Genomic DNA, 18,581 nt, shown 5'->3' with positions numbered 1-18,581 from the left:
TGTATCAGAGGGACCCTCGAGCGTGCCTATGTATTATTACTGTGGCTCCCTAAATTATCTCCCTGCTTCCATTCTTGCTCCATCTAATCCATTCACTACGCTGCAGGTAGAGGGATCTTTTAAAAATGCAAATCTAATCACCATAGCTAAGATTTCCTTTCACTCTACCAGACACCACATAGAGTAACTTACTCCTTAAACAAACTTATGAAGTAGACAGAAATAATATCCTTGTCTTATAGATGAAAAAGGTGAGGCACAGAGAAGTAACTTGCCCAAAGTCACCCAGGTAGCAAGTAGTAGAGGTGGGATTTGAACATGGGCTGTTAACATTCTTTCACAGTCCTTTCCGTGCTTAACCTGCCCATCACTCTGAAGACAGTGTATAGAATCTGTGATCTAATATATGAGCGCCTCTGTGATCCAGTCCCTGCCTGACTCTCCAACTTTGTTCTAGCTACACACACACACTCACACACGCGTACTCTTCACACACGTTTGTACATGTGTATGTTAGTATATATTAAAACATACACATATTTATACACGTGCATACATTTACATATATACTTACAATTACATATATACTTACATTTACATATCTACACTTTCTTTATACATTTTCATGAATGTGAACAGAAGAGGCTTTTTGGTGCAATGTTGAAGAGAACTGACACAGGCCAAACAGCCTTGGTTCAAATCCTGACTCTGCCCTTAGCTGTGGGATCTCTAGCAGTTATTTACTTCTGTTATTTCTAAGTGTCCTTATCTATAATAATAAAGTGGAGAAGATGGAATGTACCTCCTAGACTCATAACAAGGATTAAATAAGTTGATGTATACACAGCAGTGAATACTACATCACATTCAAGTTCTTTCCCCAATTTGCCTATGAAAATAAGTTCCTCTGCCTGAACTATTCTTTTGTACCTGGCCGTCTCCATCTACCCATCCTTCAGGACTCAGACATCAGCTTCTCAGGCCGTCCTGAGGCCTCTAGGTTTGGTGAGGCCCCGGGTTGTACACGGCCAGAGCAGCCTGTATTTCCTTAGCACCAAGCATCACCCTGGTCACTGTTATTCACGACTGTCGTCTCCATAAGACTGTAAACTCCACAAGGGCAGGGACTGTGTGTGTTTTCAATACTGTGGTATCCACTGCACCTACAACTCTGCTAGTGCAGGGCAGGTGCTCAACCAAGTCTGTGAATAAACGAATGAAGTCCTTGAGACCAAGCTCCTTAATCTGCCCTTGGGGAATTAGCGTCAACATTAGTGAGGAAGAAAGACAGGGCCCTGGATGTGAAGGACACACAGGAGACTGTTCTTCAGAGCATGAGAGGGACTTCGAGACAGAAAAGCAGAGCAAAGACAGAACATGACATGGCCTGCCCACAGAGAGGATCAGGTCATCGCATCATAATGTCACACGCGGAAAGGAAACAAAAATCAAGCTCAGTAGAAGAAAACTGAGTTTCCATTACTTTTTCAATGGTTTATAACTAATTATTGACAAAGTGGACCTCTTTAATGAGTGTTCTTTTTACTGTGCAAAGACTTGTTAAAAGGTCTCTCCCTCCTATAAGAAATAAAAATGAGGATGGAAAGAAATAGCTACCTTGTGATCAGAATTGGAGAAAGGTTTTGTGATGATTATACCCAATTGGGACACTTAAATGTCACTTGCAACTGGGATTTCTCAGTCTGTTTATTGAAGGATTCATCTTCTTGGGTGATTTCCAGTGTTGGGGTAATCAGACAACCATAATTTAGCAGAATTAAACGTTCAGCAAAGTACAGCTCCTCCAGTAAATTCTGGAGCTTTCCCACAATGTCCACTGCTCTATTTTTAGGAGAAATGTTAGGTATAAGATTGTCTGTGCACACAAAGTAAAGGAAGAACAATAATGCTGCCTTGGGAAGTCAGGCATGAGAATTCCAGAAGAGCCATTCATTCCATGCTGCAGAAATGGTGAACTGACATTTACAACTAAACTGGAGTAACTGAAGGTCAATTATGACGTAATGTTTTCCTTCCCTTTTATTATGTCTATTAATCTTCAGTCCCCTTTTTATAAACTGGCTCACAGATAGGAGAAAGATGATGTAACATGCTTATATTTTTACATACAATTAGCTTGGTAAGACCTGCTCAGGCTTTGATAGACTGAACCAAAATGTGAAGTGAACAAGACAGATTGAAGTGCTGGCCTGAGTGAAATGATGTGTGATTCAATGAGCGGACAGATATTCCACTTTAGAAAGAAGCATACATTTGATTAATAGAAAATGGAAACAGGCTGTTTAGTTGAAAATGTGGAGAAAAGACCAAGGGCATCACAACACATCCTGTCAATCATAAAGCCAATGATGTATTTTGACAACTCAGGAGGCAAAATGTATTTTGAAAGAGCCTTCTGAGTAGGCAGAGAGTTGGGAAGAAAAAACATGTACAAAGAAGGAGACTAGGCTCCTTTTAGAACAGGAGGGCTGTGGTGGGAGAAGCAGCGATGGAGGAAAAGTACGTGAAAACAGCTGATGAAGGACCTTCAGTGTGAGACTAAGTAATAGTTCAATTCAGTAAATATCAGTAAGGTCAAGCTAAGATAAAACTCACGTCATTTAACTTAACCTACAACTTTGATGTGTACAGAGAGTGTAGCTACTTTATTTTTTCTAAAACGAGTTTGGGCTTCCTGCCCAAGTCTCCATCCTCTGGTTGGGTGTGCTCTCTCACTGAATTCTCATAACACTCCTGGAAGATACACACTATCCCATTCATTTTACAGAGGAGTCAGCTATGTGTCAATGACAAAGCTCTTTGCCTGGAGTCCCAGGACCGGTAATTTGTAGACCCAGGATTTGAATCCTAGTCTAACAGAAAAATGTATCCTGTTTCCACGATACCCCATAAATGACACAATGTACTGCATTTTATGGAATCTAAAATATCAGTTGTAGGCTGCTCTAATAGTGTACGTTCCACTAAAAAAGAAATGCACTGCCAATTACACCATGACACACCACTTATTTGTGAGACAAACCCTGATTTCTGATGTAAAAATGTGAAAAAAAGAAACGTGCATCTTAGGATGAGTGAAATCTGGGAAGTACTGTTTAAGGAAGATTATTTAAGCAGCTGTGTACAGTCTGGACCAGAACACAAAACACCCAGGGCAAGGAAAGATTGGGAAAAGACTGCCATGGTCACTCAGCTATTAAGAAATGGAAGCCTGGGTAAAGAGGGAGCCTGGTGAGACGGGAAGAAAGGCAAACTTCTAAGAAACACCGGCAAGTAAGTCAAGGGGAAGAGTGGCAGTTTAGCTCTATGTTGTAAAGGGTGACAGATGGACTATAAGCCAAGATTTTAAAGTCTGGAAAACTGGGAAATAGTAGCAATTGGAAAACTGGGAAAAGGGAGAAGAAGGATGGGCTCCATTTTAGACATATTCACATTCAAAAAGCAGAGTATTATCTTCACGTAACGATGGAGCGGAGAGAGCTGGAAGTGCTGGTGTGGGGTCACTCACACACACAGGTATCAGCTTAAGGAGAAGATTACACACTAATTGGGGGTCTAGGGAGGGAAAAAAACCAAAATCAGGTGAACAGGTCTGGACCTGCGCTGCTAAAGGAAACACGAAGAGATGGACCCTCAAGCAAAAGAGAGGAAGACCAACTCTAGACCAAATGATGCATCTTTGTTAAGGATGAGCATCCGTGCCCTTGGTGCTGTTGGCTGGCATCACAATGTTGTCATGAGACAGAAAGCAGGCATGGCAAGGACTTCCCGCTGGCAGGCATTGCAGGTTTCACGCTCACACTTCCCTGCACACCTAGGACCCCAACATTTGCCTGTCAGAGAGAAGGAAGAGGCCTGGGGCCAGCACAGGGGAATTCCAGCTCCGAGGCCAAGTTGTCGCCTTTAATTGCAAGGACAAATGGGGGAATTTTTTTTAAAGCTATTATTTAGCAAAGTTGTAAAAGGTAACAAATGGTACCCACCAAGACGGGGCTATTCAACTAAAACTGTGAAGTGTTTCCATCACCTGCCTCTCTTAATTTCAAAGAAAGTCAAGTCTGAAGACAGATGGCAAATGGACTGCTGACCACGTGTTTTAGTTTATTGCCTCATTGTCACTCTGTCCCAATTCCACAGCACTTTGGAAAGTTGTATTAATTATTTCAGGTTATGTACCCTATTAATGCAATGTCCAAACATGATCAAATAAAAAGTTACTAATCTGACAAGTAGAAACATAATTTTCTTAATCATTATCTGGATTTTTTTTTGCACATGTACCAATGAATTTCCACCCTCACTGGAACTCCTCTAGGTGTCTACCTGTCACTCACAGTTGGCCACCTGTCACTGGGCAGTCAGGCTTCCATCCCTATCAAAACAGCCCCACCCTGACGCCACTCCCAGCTGAAGCTGTGCATTCCAGCACGAGAGCCACTGGCCACATATGGTTGTCACACACCTGAAATGGGACCAAACTGGGGTGTATTGTGAGTGTAAAATATAACTGGACTTTGAAGACTTAGTATGAAAAAAGATTGTAAAATACCTTATTAATAATTTTTATATTGACTTACATGTTGAAATGATGTTTTGGATATAATGGCTTAAATAAAATATTGAAATAAATTTTACCTGTGGTTTTTTTTTAAACTTTTTAACACATGGTTAATAGAAAATTTTAAATTACACTTGTGGCTTCCCAGATCTGTGACTTATATCAGAACTGGTCTAGACTCTCAGCTTCTGGATCGTATTAATTTAATCAATAAATTCACAACATTGATTACATATATAGTATGAGCCAGGTACTATAAAAATGCTGGTGACATGAAGGTACAATAATATGATTTCTGACCACTAATAGCTCCCAGTTAGTGGAGTAAGGGCATTTTAAAAGTGATTCAAACAATATGACAAATGCTATTAAAGATTAAGAATAAAGCCTATGTACTTTTACAGAAGGAAGTTTACTATTTCTTGAAGAATGAATAGAAATTTTTCTAGTTATTTGCATGGTGGGCAATTTAAGGGCACCCCATACAGAGGGCACAGTGTGTGTGAAGACTCAGGGAAAAGAAAACTGACAAAGAAAACTGTTTGGAGAACTGAATGTAGTTCGGAATGGCTAAAATAGTCTGCCTGTGGGGAGGGTGACACATAACACCTCACTGGTAGGCAGGAGTGGAAAAGAGAACTTGCGTGCTGTGCTAAGAAGTGTGGACTGTATCTTGGAGATAAAAGGGTCAGATTTGCATTTCAGAAATACCACTGCAGCAGCATTGTGGAGGGTGGACTAGGCAGTCAAGGGAGGTAGGGGATAGATGCTGGAGAGGAGAAGGCAGAGATGAACGTAAACAGACCAGCAGGGTGTCTATTCAACAGTCAAGACGACCATAATACAGACCTCAACAAATGTGACAGACTATTGAAATATATAGGGAGGCAGAAGCCACAGGCCTGAGATTTACTGGATGTTAAAGGTGAAAAAAGGAACAGGTTTGTGAACACTGGTGACTAAAATGGAATGAGATAAATACTAGCCCACTAAAGAAGTTGGTTATCAGAAGGTATTCTTAAGGGATGATATATTGAGTGGCTGGATTCAAATGAAAATTGCTTTCAAAATGGAGGTGTCCTAAGTCCTTTTATCAGTTCTGATAAAAGTCAAGAACCCCTTTTAGAGGTCCCTGCCCTAGCTAGGTTTACTGGGGTCTCAGGGTACCAGTGGGGGCTGGGTGTGCAGATTTATAAGAGCTCAGGGAGAAGGGGGAGATATTTGGAAATTGAAAAAGACATTTTGGGAAGGCTAGGCCTTGAGCTGGATTTTGAAGGACAGGGGTTGGAGAAGAAAGGGTATTTCTGATAAGAGGAGAACTGAAAGAAGTTTTCAAGTTAGGAATAAGCACTCAGCAAGATGTGCGCCAAGGACAGGCTGAGAATGGAGTATTTATGTTGGGAAGAGTGGGAGATGGAGTTGGAGAGACAGCTGGGGTCATGCTCAAGAGCGACCCTGTTGGCAGCCTGGAGTCATTGACAGCTTTTAAGCACAGGAATGGACAACGTGACATTCAAGTAAGATTACGCTGGTGGTGTTGTGTAGGAAAACTCAAGCAGGGTGATGGTGCTGGCAGTTCTTCCTAAAGTACTCTGACGAATGCTCACTAAATGTCAAATACTCTTCCAGGCCCCAAGGACTTAAAAATAAATGAGAACTAGTCTCTTCCTCAAGGACTTGCAACCTACTGGGGGTAAGCAGAGAACAAGATCATTTAAGATGCTTTTTGTTCATACAACTTTTGAAGCAATGAGGGTTGGTCCAGGGACTCATAAATGAGAATGGAGAGGAAACATCTGCCAGCAAGAACGGATGGCACCTGTGGATACAAATACAAGCCCTTTACTTACTGGGTCCTGCACCACCTGCTTTTGTCCCAATTTGTCTGTATTTTCCGGAATTTATTCCCTTCATTCTTCCTTTCCATCCTCTTCTCTGTAGCCAAGGGCACCTACTGAACACTGGCAAATCACACAACGTATTATTTATACACTTTGTCTCTCTGGGAAGCCATGTGGGTTTTCTGCTCTGAGTGGGGTTGGTATTCTTTCCATTCAGTTGTTTCCATCTCTCGGCAATCAACCTACATACATTACACACCGAATTAACAGACGGTCACATAATCGGAGAGTCTGGAGCATCTTCATTAAATATCTGAGTTTAAATGAAAAAAATAAAAGGAAACACTAGAAAACAGCCTGCCACACAGGCATATAGACAAAAGTACATGTATATGGCCTTGCTTAAAATGTAACTCCATATTCTATCAATTTAATTTAATAAGGATTTAACTAAATGGCCTACTATGTGCCAGAATACTTGACTAATCATTGGGATAAGATGAATAAGTCCTGAGAACTTTCAGATTGTACAGGCAGGTGATGAAAAATTTACCTAACCAGATGTCTCATCTCCACTGCTCATGCTAGTCCACCATAATTTCTTACTTGCACTATCTTCCTGTTTCTACCATTCTTTCCCACCCCTATTCCAGTCTCCTCACAGGGCTTATGCGAAGCTCTTAAATGTAAGTTATATAATATCATGCTTTCCTTTCTTACTCAGTAAAGTTCTCAGTCCTTAATCTTGGCTCGTAAGGTCCCATATGATCTGACTCTGATGTCATCTTCTACAATTATTTCCCGTACTCACTCCACTCCACTCGTACTTGGCTTCTTTGCTGTTCCAAGACTATTCTAAACACACTCCTAACTCAGACCCCTTTCCTGGTTGACTAGCACCTTCCTCCCTAGATGTCTGTGTGATTTGCTCCATCACTTTCTGCAGATCTCTGCTCAAAGGTTGTCTTATCATCGATCCCTTCTCTGACAACCTGCCATTTGCTACCCCCACAATCCTGCTTTATTTTTCTTAAAAGCATTTACTCAGTAAAATGCATCTATTACCACTGGAATTTATCATTTATTTCTGCCTCCCCCAACAATATTGGTTTGCTCCTGTATTCCCAGCACTTGGACTGGCATGTGGCCAATGGTCAACAAATACTTCTTACATGAACTGGATGAATGACTGGGAGTTATGCATAGGCTTTTAGGGGAGTAAAGAACAGGGTACAAGGCATATCCTGGGAGGTATGAGGATCAGGCAAGGCTTCCTTAAGCAAGTGTGGGCTGAGATTTCCTTCATTCATATGCTCATGCATTCATTCAACACATTCTTACGGAGTTTTCCTATGTGGCAAGCACTATTCTAGGACCAGGAATGTAGGTGTTGTGAAACAGACAAGTCCCTGTTCTTGTGGAACTTACAATTGAGTGGGAGAAAGACAATAAGCAAGCCGATACGTGAGTAAACAAGAAAAATATTCAATATTGACACATGCCATGCAAAGAACTAAAATAGGGTGATGTCAAAGAGAGTGCCTAGTGGTTACTTTAGATGGGATCATTAGGGAAGCATCTTTAGGAAGTGACATTTCAGTGGAGACCTGAAGGACAATGAGAAAGTGCCCACGTGAAGATGAGGACATGAGCATTCCTAGAGAGAGAGAAGATCTAGGGTGAAATCCCTAAATGGGAATGGGCTTGAAGTGTTCATGGAACCAAATGGCGGACACATAGCTGCAGACCGGTGGGCACGGAGGAGAGGGGCATGACTTAAGATCAGATAGGAAGAGTTTTAAGAATGAAGAGGACTTAGGAGTTGATGCAGGGGAAGAACAAGATTGAACAGCACTGTTGGTGGAGAGAACATAAGCAAAGGCAAGGAGGCATGAAATAGACTGGTACGTTTGAGTAACTCTAAGAAATTCATTTTGCCTGGGTTAATCGCACAACCAAAGATGGAATCCAGACTACTGGATGGGTAAATTGGGTTTTTTCATGAAGCTTCCGGCACCATATTTGGTTGCAGTTGAAAAGAGAACCACATCTCTAGAAAACATATCCTCAGGGAGATCTATAATCAACCTACCAGAAAAATATATTTCTAGAAGGTTCAGTTATTACATATTTGAGTTCCTGTTAAGCTTAGAAGCTGGAAAGCAAATGTAACCTTACATATTTTATTCTAAACACAACCTCAGATCTATAAACTGTCACCACCCTCATTTTAGACGCTGAACTGACTGGCAGGTTACATCACTCACATGAGATCGCTGGGGCTCATTTCCACGTTTGCTTTGCCCACTGCTGTTTCAGTGCTGTCCAGCATATCTCTTTGACTGATTCCTTGAATCTGCCTAGAATGAGCCTTGCTGTCAATTTATTCCATGGATCTTGCTTGCTACAGTTTGCTTTTTACTGTATGTGTCTTCTGTGCCTACTTATAATTTAGAAATTATACTTCTCTTTTCTTTCCTTCAGCTAATCCTAATCAAGACCATGTTTCATGGAAGCTCTTTTGTAGCTCAAAGACTTCCTCCCTCAACTGACAAAAATGATGCAAACTTAAATTCCCTCAAAGATGGGATTAATATGCTTGGACACGTTTCTTCCTCTGTAGTAACTGAGTTCCCAACGAGTGTCTAAGTCTTTGGGAATCTTGACAGATCAACATTTTTGTAACAGTTGAGACCCTGTTATCCGTAGAAGCAGATTCCTTGAAGAAGGTAGTGCTGAATTCATGACGAGGAAATTTAACATAGGTTCATAATTTATCAAGTAAATGGTGCCTTATGAGTAACTATTCAGTATGTGTCAATACCCTGCTGCTGACTGAAACTATGCATTGAGACTGATGTCATTTGAGACTATTAGTATATGCATTATATTAGAAGGTATCATAAAGTAGACCAAGATCAAATATATAACTAGGAGGAAACAAATGAAGGGTGACATTTTCTTCCACTAACACTGGTGCATTTTGCACCCTTGTACCACAAACCTCTAGTTTGTACCAATTCCTCACGTAACAGTGTAAATTTATATTTATGATATAGCACTGGAGAATTAAGACTCCCATTGTACATGAGGTTGAAATATTCTGACTAATGTTATCTGTCACGGGAGCCATTTACTTTTCCAATTTTTGGATGTCCAAGAAATACCCAAATTGTTAAGTACTTTTCTATTAGGTGGCAAAATCAACAGTGTCTACAAATGCTAAGCTGTTTGTAAGCTCTAGCAATGACATGCACAGTTACTGTCTCTGGAAAGGCTGATTTAATTGTTTGGTAAATGGTAAATCCCTGAAATGCTTAGGAAAAAGGATATTCTGCAATGTGGGGAATAAAACTAAAAGGTAAGATAGAAGGCAAGGTCTGGCCAGGCTGCTAACAGGAAACAGTTTTGAGAAAGTTGGTCCCAATTATTAGATGCAAAACATTTCTAGAGATCACAGCTTAAAGGCAGGTACTTAACATGCTACCTTCACCTTTTTGATAATAGTGAGATTGTCAAAAGAGCAAATAAACATGGTTTGAAGAAAAAGACAAGCCAATAACCGGCAGGGTTCAAGAAACAGAGCATAAAAGTACAAAACATAAAAACAAAACAAAACAAAACAAAAAAGCCTAAATATTTTATTTCCATTTTCCAGTGTTTCTTTTTACCTACACTTATAGAAATGAAAATTTTCAGGGCTTAAAATCTGTCTTTTATAACAACCAAATTGTGACAAGAAACAAACACAAAGCTCAGTTCTTTAGCTGACATCACTAAAAAATGAAATTAATATGAAAGTTACCTGAAATTCTAATCCATAGTTTTCTCTGCAGAATTCTCTCAATTTAGGATACACATTTTCTCTTAGTGCCTGTCTTTCTGCTCCTGTGTCTGTGGTAGAAAAACAAACACAGAAAAAGGGAGTTATGTCCATGTATACATATATATATTTCTGGAAAAAATATGAAAACTTATAAATAAATATCAACATTAGTATAATCAAGTTGGGCTGCTGCATTGTGAAATGATGGGATATTTGACTGCTGGGGGGAGACCCGCTCTAAATAGAGCACGGGGAGCAGAGATGCTTCCACCAGGCACACACAAGAAGCCCAGAGGCAGAATGGATGGGAGATGCACTGGTGAGTTCTGAGTGCACTGCCAAAGCTGAGAATTCACAGGTGATCGTTACACCCATCTAGTCCCTCACATGGAGCTCTTAAATAGCCACAGCTACACTGACTTTGGAAGAGGTTGAAGGAAAACTGTAAGGCTATCAGGTGTTCTGGCCCCAAACAATTTCAAAATTCTCTCTCTCTCTCTCTCTCTCTCTCTCTCTCTCTCTCTCACACACAGATTAATTTCATCATTCATCATAAAATCCAGACTCTATCATCATTTACTATAGTATTTAGAAATACTATGAGTTTTGCAAAATTTAGTGCAATATCCATGCAATCAGCACAATAATTAGGAGAGGCAAACCGTAGGATCCAAGACCCAAAATTAGCTGATTTCAGATAAAATAGATTTAATTGGCCAGCAGTTCAACAGAGTTTAACATTTCCCACCCCAGGCTTAGGGAGTCCTGGTATATCACAGAATGGAATTGTTTTACAGGTGCCACATCATGTAAAAATCATATATATATATATATATATGTCTGTATATATATGTATACATAAAATATATACATATATGTGTATGTATAAAATATATACATATATATTTTATTTTCCATGTCATTAAAAAATACAAAAAGAAACAGAGAACCTGAAACCAGAAGAACCATAGACTATGTATGTATTTAATGTTGAATGTTTTGCACAGAAAGGGATTCCAAAGCCACCTGTGCTGGACGATGCTCGGTGTCAATGATGACACTATAAGATTCTCAGAGCAAAGAGACGCTGTTCTTTGTCCAACTAACCTCAGTGAAAGATGAGACACAGAGCTTTTAAAAATTAGGTTAATGTGTTATCTTATGAAAAGTACCATTTGCTCAATATACCTCAATCCCAGCCATAACTATGAAACATTTGCACACCACATCTATAACTAAGGAACAAATTTAAAAGAATTTCCTTATTATTGACAAGCACATCTGTCCATGCAAATTCAACCATATGTGTGCTGACCTACTCTACTTTCCTTCTGTTCTCAAGCCTATTTTGAGATGCAAATAACCAATCTCAAGAGTCTGAAATGCAGTTGCAGCTTAACAGAGTGACAGGAACCAGTGTTTACATGGAAACCAAAGGTCTTCAATACAAGGTCTTTTAGATGACCCCATGATCCGAATGAATAGGGTCTTTTCCAACTGTACATCCCAACACGGACCGATGATGTACGGGAACGCAGGAAGACCAAGCTCAGGGGTGGGACATCCAAGCAGCATCCAGGTGCTGTCAGGGAGCTGGTGGAGGCTGTATATTCAGTGTGTATATGACTTTATGTAATTCATATAATCTTGGGATCAGATGCCATCCTCCCTCACCTCATTTTAAGGGTTGAAAACACTAACTTCACATAAAGCTGACAGTATTCAACCACTTTCTAAAGAGTTACAAATATTTAAACCCAAATAACAAAAGAGTCATTTTAAAGATAAACAAAGACATACCAGGTGTGGAATTTGGGAATGTATTAAACAGGGATTTTTGTTAAGATATTCTTTAAAAAGTATCAAGATAATACATGAAAAAATGATGAAATGATATCAGGAACAGAAATTATTTGTTCCTTAAAATTGTTACTGTAAGTCTTATTACTAAGTAGTGAGACCTGAACATACAATAGTAAGGAGAAGACAGAAATACAGTGTCTAATTACTAACGTTTACTGAGTACTTACTATAGTCTAATAGTATGCCAAGTGTTTCTATGTGTGTTCTCTTAGTCTAACAACAATCCTATGATATAGGTAAAATTATTATTCCTTATTTTTTATACGAGGAAACCGAACAATAGAGGAGCTAAGAGACTTGCCCAAGGTCATATGACCACTAAGTTGGAGAATCCAGATTTGAATCTACAGAGCCGTATGTCATGGTCTGTTCTAACCATGGAAAATATGCAACTGTGCAAAGAATCAATCTTTAAAAATGATGCAGTCACTTCAAAGAATGGTTAAAAAATGTTGAAGTCCTAACATTTATGAAACAAGGAAATCTGAGTTATCTTTGATGGATTTGTCCCTTTCTATAATACACCCTTCAATAGCAAACCCATCAATAAGTTCTCTTGCTCCATCTGCTCAGAACAAATCCTGAATTAATCTACTTCTTTGCACCTCTGGTGCAAGTCAAACTCATCTCTCATCTGGACTCTATCTTCCAGTTTCCACACTTGCCCCCTTCAATCCACTCTCCACAGAGCAGCCAGACTGATCTTTGAAAAATGTAACTCAGATCACATCATTATCTTGTTTCAAACCCTCCAGCAGCTCTTCATGGAACTTGGAATGAAATCCACACTCCTTACCTTTAATGTCCTGCCTCTCCCTGAGCTCATCTCTGACCACTTTCCCTTTTCACGTTACTCCCGCAGCTCTGGCGTTCCTTTGGTTCTGATTACATTCCGACGTGTGGCCTGTGCTCTATCTGTGACTTCCTCCTGGAACACTGAGTCCTGTGACCATCTCAAGGACTCTCGTGTCATTCAAGCATCAGCTTGCTGCCACTTCCTCCGAGAGCCCTTCTCTGAGCCCTCCATGTACAGCACCACTATCACATCACCCTCTTTAAATCCTCTGCACATCACTCATCACTGTCGTTAGTGTTTGTGTACTATCTGTCGCCCACACTGCAATGTGAGCTCCAAGGGAATCAGACCCTTCTTTTGTCTCATTCGCTGCTGCATCCCCAGTGGTTAGAGTGGTGCTCAATTAAGGAATTAGTGAATGCAAAAACCCACACATGCACCAGTGATAAAAATGAGCGGACAGGCAATGCTTTCCTGCTGCGACTTCTAGAAGAGAAAGGCTTCCTACATTACAGTTTGTCATGGGATAGATACAGAATCAAGACTATGTGTAATTCTGGGAAATAAAACCATGGGGATTAGAAAATTAGTTCCATGAGTTCAGTGAAAACTGCAATACTGATTTCGTTTCTGGTTTCTGTGTTTTGGCAGACTACCAATACATTTTACCAAGTTATGTCGAACCTTTCTAAAAATGTACAGGGAACCTATGCACATATCTGATAGACATTCTGTTAATACTTATTTACAAATATGACTCATATTTTCCTGTTTTTGTATTAATAGATGATGACTGGCTCTGGAAAGGGAAAAGTGGTGAAGAGAGAATGGATTAATTATGATGGGTGACAGATAAGCTGGCTTCATCACATAAAGAAGCCTGATTCATACCAACAGCAAATCCGGATGTTGGCAATTAAAGAAATTAGAATGTCATGAACAGGAAAAATTAAGTCACAGAATGTCACACATAAAAAAGGATCTGTTAAAAAAGTGTGCATCAGAGACAAGACATGTCACTCTTGATACACAGCCACTGCATCCATTTGCATCCGCCCCGCTCCTTAATGCTTTGAGGAAAGGTGCATTAACACTTTGGCAGCACTATTAGGTTTTTAAGGAGTTGCTTTCTAAACAATTCCTCAATGATTTCAGGGTTAATGATTTCATCATCTGAGTTACCCACAGGAAGAACATTAGTTGGGGAGAATTATTAATCAATGCCATTATCTTACTACAAGAAGGGTTTAGATTAATTTCAAATTTTTATTGAAAATAAGAGTGCCAAAATGACCATGTTGGACTGGAACCTCTTACTGCCCCTAACTTACCCAAGCTTCAGACCATGGACATTATATTAAGTCGTTTCTGTTTTGGCAGCTCAGAAAATCTATTTAGAATTCACACATATCCCTTATTGCAACTATCGTTCCATCCCGGTCTCCAGGTTTCTATCTATTTGCTCTTGCCTAGATTCTCCCTCTTACCTGGCCCCTTAGCGAGTGATTCTTCTGGACATCCTATCTGGCTTTTGTTGTTGTTGGTTGGTTTCATTTCTTGTTTGGTGTCTTCCCAGAGGCTGTCTCCTCCCCATGGCCTCTGAGTCCTCTGTGCCCAACCAGCCACACTCACCCCTCCTCACTTCAGTATCACCAAATTCTGTCAATTTTATCATAAACATCTTTTTAATTTGGCCTCTCTCTATTTTTGACCTCACCATCTCTCAATCCTGAGAGTCCCAAAGTCTCTTATTTGATTGGGCAGCTATCTGTCCTTCCTCATTACAGTATTATGCTCCACAGAGCTGCTGGAGATAAATCCCAAGACAAATAAAAAGTGAAAACTAATTTGTTCATTAAAGACCTTGGCTGGCAGCTGGTGGCCCTGAGGATGAAGGCCAGAATGTGTAGCAGATGTACATGTGTCTCCTAGCGAAGTTGCATCTTCTACTGCTCTTCACCATATACCTTGCAGAGCAGTTTTCAGGTATGACTTGAACCTGAACCGTGTCTTTACACACACTGCTCTCCATGCCCAGAATGTCTTATCTGTTACATCTCCTTTGCTTAGCAGATGCCCACTCTTCTGAGTCCTAATCAAAGGCATTCTTACAGACATGCCCTCTCCAGGTCACCCCACAGCACATGGGCAGTGGAAATAGGAGAAGACCTAGTGGAAAGTAAAAGCTGGGACAGATTTAAACACTGGCTAAATTTTGCATGTGTTTTCAATCCACACAGACCCACTGGCAGAGAGTGGAAGCCTTAGTGGCTTGAGGTATTTGAAAAGAAATTCTGACAAATCACTGACTGACACCAAGATATGCAGATAAGTGGGTGACCCCCGGGAAGCCAGGTATCATCACCACCACCACCACCATCATCACCACCATCATCATCAAATAACTGGGCAGAGACATCAGCAGCCCACAGTGGGAAACTGATTCCATAGACTTAGTCCAGGCAAGTTCCTAAACAAACCAGAAACCACAAAGAAACAAATAAAAAAACAGCACGAGTTGTGTGACAAAGTGAAAGTGAGAGGTAAAAAATCAGACTCTAGATTTGTTACAATGTATTAACCTAAAAGGTCCAGTTTTCAACAAAAATTATGAGATACACAAAGAAATAGAATAATAACACATATTCAGGAGAAATATGAAACCAATAGAAACTGTCCCTGAGTGGATCTCACTCAAGATCATGTATTGGATTTAGCTGACAAAGACTTCAAAGCAGCTATTATCAATATATTCAAAGAACTTAAAGTAACTATGTTTGAAGATTAAAGAAAAATGAACAAGCTTCCAGAAATCTGTGTGACAACATTAATTGTAGTGATCTATATGTAAAGGGAGTCCCAGAAGGATTGGAGAAAGAGGAAGAGAGAAAATATTTTTGAAGAAATAATTAACAAATGTCCCAAATTTAATGGAAAACATTAATCTACATTTCAAAACATTCAGAGAATACAAGTAAGATAAACACTAAGAGAGCTCCACTTAGGCACACAGTCAAATAGTTGAAACCAAAGGTAAAAGAAAATCTTGAAAGTAGCAAAAGAAAAATGACTCATTACATATAGGGGAACAATACAATTAATGGCTGACTTCTCATCAGAAGAAATGGAAGCCAGAAGGCAATGGAATGATATAATCAAAATACTGGGGGACAAAAGTCAACTAAGAATTCTATATCCAACAAAACTATGTAAAGAAAAGACCTGGAGGACATTATGCTAAGTGAAATAAGCCAGACACAGAAAGAAAATTACTGCATGATTTCACTTATATGTAGAATCTAAAATAGTTAAACTCATAGAAGCAGAAAGTAGAATAGTGATTGCCAGGGCCTGAAGAAAGGGGGAAATGAAGAAATGGGGAGATGCTGGTCAAAGGGGACAAGGTTTCAGTCACACATGATGAATAAATTCTGGAGAGCTAATGTACATCAACATGACCATAGTTAACAACACTGTATTGCATTGCACACTTTAAATTTGCCAAGAGGTAGATTTTAGGTGTTCTCACCATACACACACACACAAAATGAAATGAATAAAAAATGGTTAGCTCTTGTGAGGTAATGAATATGTTAATTATAGCTTGATTGTGGTGATTATCGTGATTATCAAACATATACAAATATATATATCAAAATAGCAAGTTGTATACCTTAAATATATACAACTTCTTTTTGTCAATTAGGCTCCATTAAAACGGAAAAAAAAGGTGAAATAAGGATATTACAAATTTTAAGAGACTGTGAGAAACTAGAAGATCTGCTATTAAGGATATACTAAAGAAAGTCCTTCAAGCTAAAAAAATGACATCAGACAGTAAGAAATTCACACATAAAACAAAGAGCACTAGACAAGGTAAATATGTAAGTATGTATAAAATATAATATAAATACAAGTATATCCTCTTTTATATTCTTTTATACATCTCTCGAAAATGCATAAGGTTGTATAAAGCAATAATTATACCATTATGTCATTGGATTTTAACACATGTGATACATTTATAACATATGACAATAATAACACAAAGGAGGAAAGTGGTGCAAAATATTTATGTCTTACCAGAATTAAGTTGGTATTCATCTAAAGTAAACTGTAATCAATTAAAATATATTTTGTAATCCTCAGAGCACTAAAAATAACTAAACACAGAAAACAAATTAAAATGATACAGTAAAATATTTATTAAACAAAGAAGAGAGTAAAGTGTGAACAGATGAAGAAAATGACAAAAGAGATATGTAGAAAAGAAATAGCAAAACAGAAATAAATTGAAGCATATCAATAATTACTTTAAATAAGAATGGAATTAACACTCAAATGGAAAGAGATTGTCAAATTAGATAATGAAACAATGTCCAACACTATGCTGTTTACAAGTGACAAACTTTAGATTTAAAAATACAAATTGGTTGAAAGTAAAAGAATAGAAAGACATAACATGGAAACAGTGACCAAAAACAGACTGAATATATATCAGACAAAATAAGTTTTAAGAAGTATTACTAGAGAAAAAAGAGCCATGATATAACAATTATAAATGTATACATACTCATAAACAGAGTCCTAAAATACATAAAGCAAAAACAGACAGAAAGAAAAAATAGACATTCCAACAACAGCTGGTGATTTCTACAGTTTACTCAGTAATTGATAAAACAACTAAACAGAAAATAAACAGGGATGTAGACTTGGACACTTTTAAACAACTTGACCTAACTGATATTTATAAAACAATCCACTTAATGATAGCAAAACACAAATTCTTTTCTAGTGCTCCAATGATAGGTCATTTACTAGGCTGCAAACAAGTCTTATAAGTTTAACAGTACTGAAATCATAACAAGTGTGGTCTCCAACTACAATAGAATTAAAAATCAATAACAAAGAATTTTGGGAAATCCCTACATATTTGGAAATTGAATAAATAACTTCTAAATAACTCATGCATCAGAGAACAATATGCAAAGAGACACAGGATGTTCTGAATGGAAGGAAATGAAAACACATGTCAGAAGTTATGGAAAGCAACTAAAGCAGTGGTTAGAAAGCAATCTCTATCCAGTGCACACTGTGGGCTGGGAGAGGAGGTGCTGACCCCGGGCACGCGACTGCAAGGAGACGAGCGCTGCGGACTCTGGCTGTCACTGTCCAGCACAAGTGTCCCCCCTAGTCTCCTTCAGCTCGAACCACTGGTTCCACAGCAAATCTCTGAGTAATGAAGAAAACTTGAAACTATTTGGGAAATGCAACAATCCAAATGGCCATAGGCACAATTATAAAGATTGATTCTGTTACAGGAATGGTTATGAATTTTACCAACCTCACAGGGTATAGAGAGGAGGCAATTATGAAGCCCCCTGATCATAAGAATCTGGTTCTAGATGTGCCATACTTAGCACATGTTGTAAGCACCACAGAAAATGTAGCTGTGTATATCTGGGGAAACCTCCAGAAATTTCTTCCTGTGGGAATTCTTTATAAAATAAAAGTATATGAAACTGACAAGAATGTACAGTTTATAAAGAAGAATAGCCCTTAGGGGTTAATACGATAGAAACATTTCACTTCTTTCCATATTTGAAAACTATCTTTATTGGACTATTAAGAATTCATCCCGTAGTGATGGCACCTCCACACTGTATTCTGGAGTGC

At 38.9% G+C, this 18,581-nt stretch overlaps 1 protein-coding gene across 2 annotated transcripts in view; it reads right to left on the bottom strand.

Moving 5' to 3' along the window:
- Positions 1–18,581, bottom strand: part of NWD2 (NACHT and WD repeat domain containing 2) — a 162,255-nt gene that overhangs the window by 83,345 nt on the left and 60,329 nt on the right. For both annotated transcript variants that reach the window (XM_019741957.2, XM_019741958.2), the window contains exon 2: positions 10,226–10,314. In XM_019741957.2, coding sequence (XP_019597516.2) covers positions 10,226–10,314 — 89 coding nt within the window. The remainder of the gene's footprint in view (positions 1–10,225; positions 10,315–18,581) is intronic.

The sequence above is a fragment of the Rhinolophus sinicus genome, linkage group LG02 (genome assembly GCF_036562045.2).
Source record: "Rhinolophus sinicus isolate RSC01 linkage group LG02, ASM3656204v1, whole genome shotgun sequence".
In the NCBI taxonomy this organism is placed as follows: domain Eukaryota; kingdom Metazoa; phylum Chordata; class Mammalia; order Chiroptera; family Rhinolophidae; genus Rhinolophus; species Rhinolophus sinicus.
Note: the sequence above shows the minus strand (reverse complement) of the source record. Positions and strands in the feature narration are given on the sequence as shown.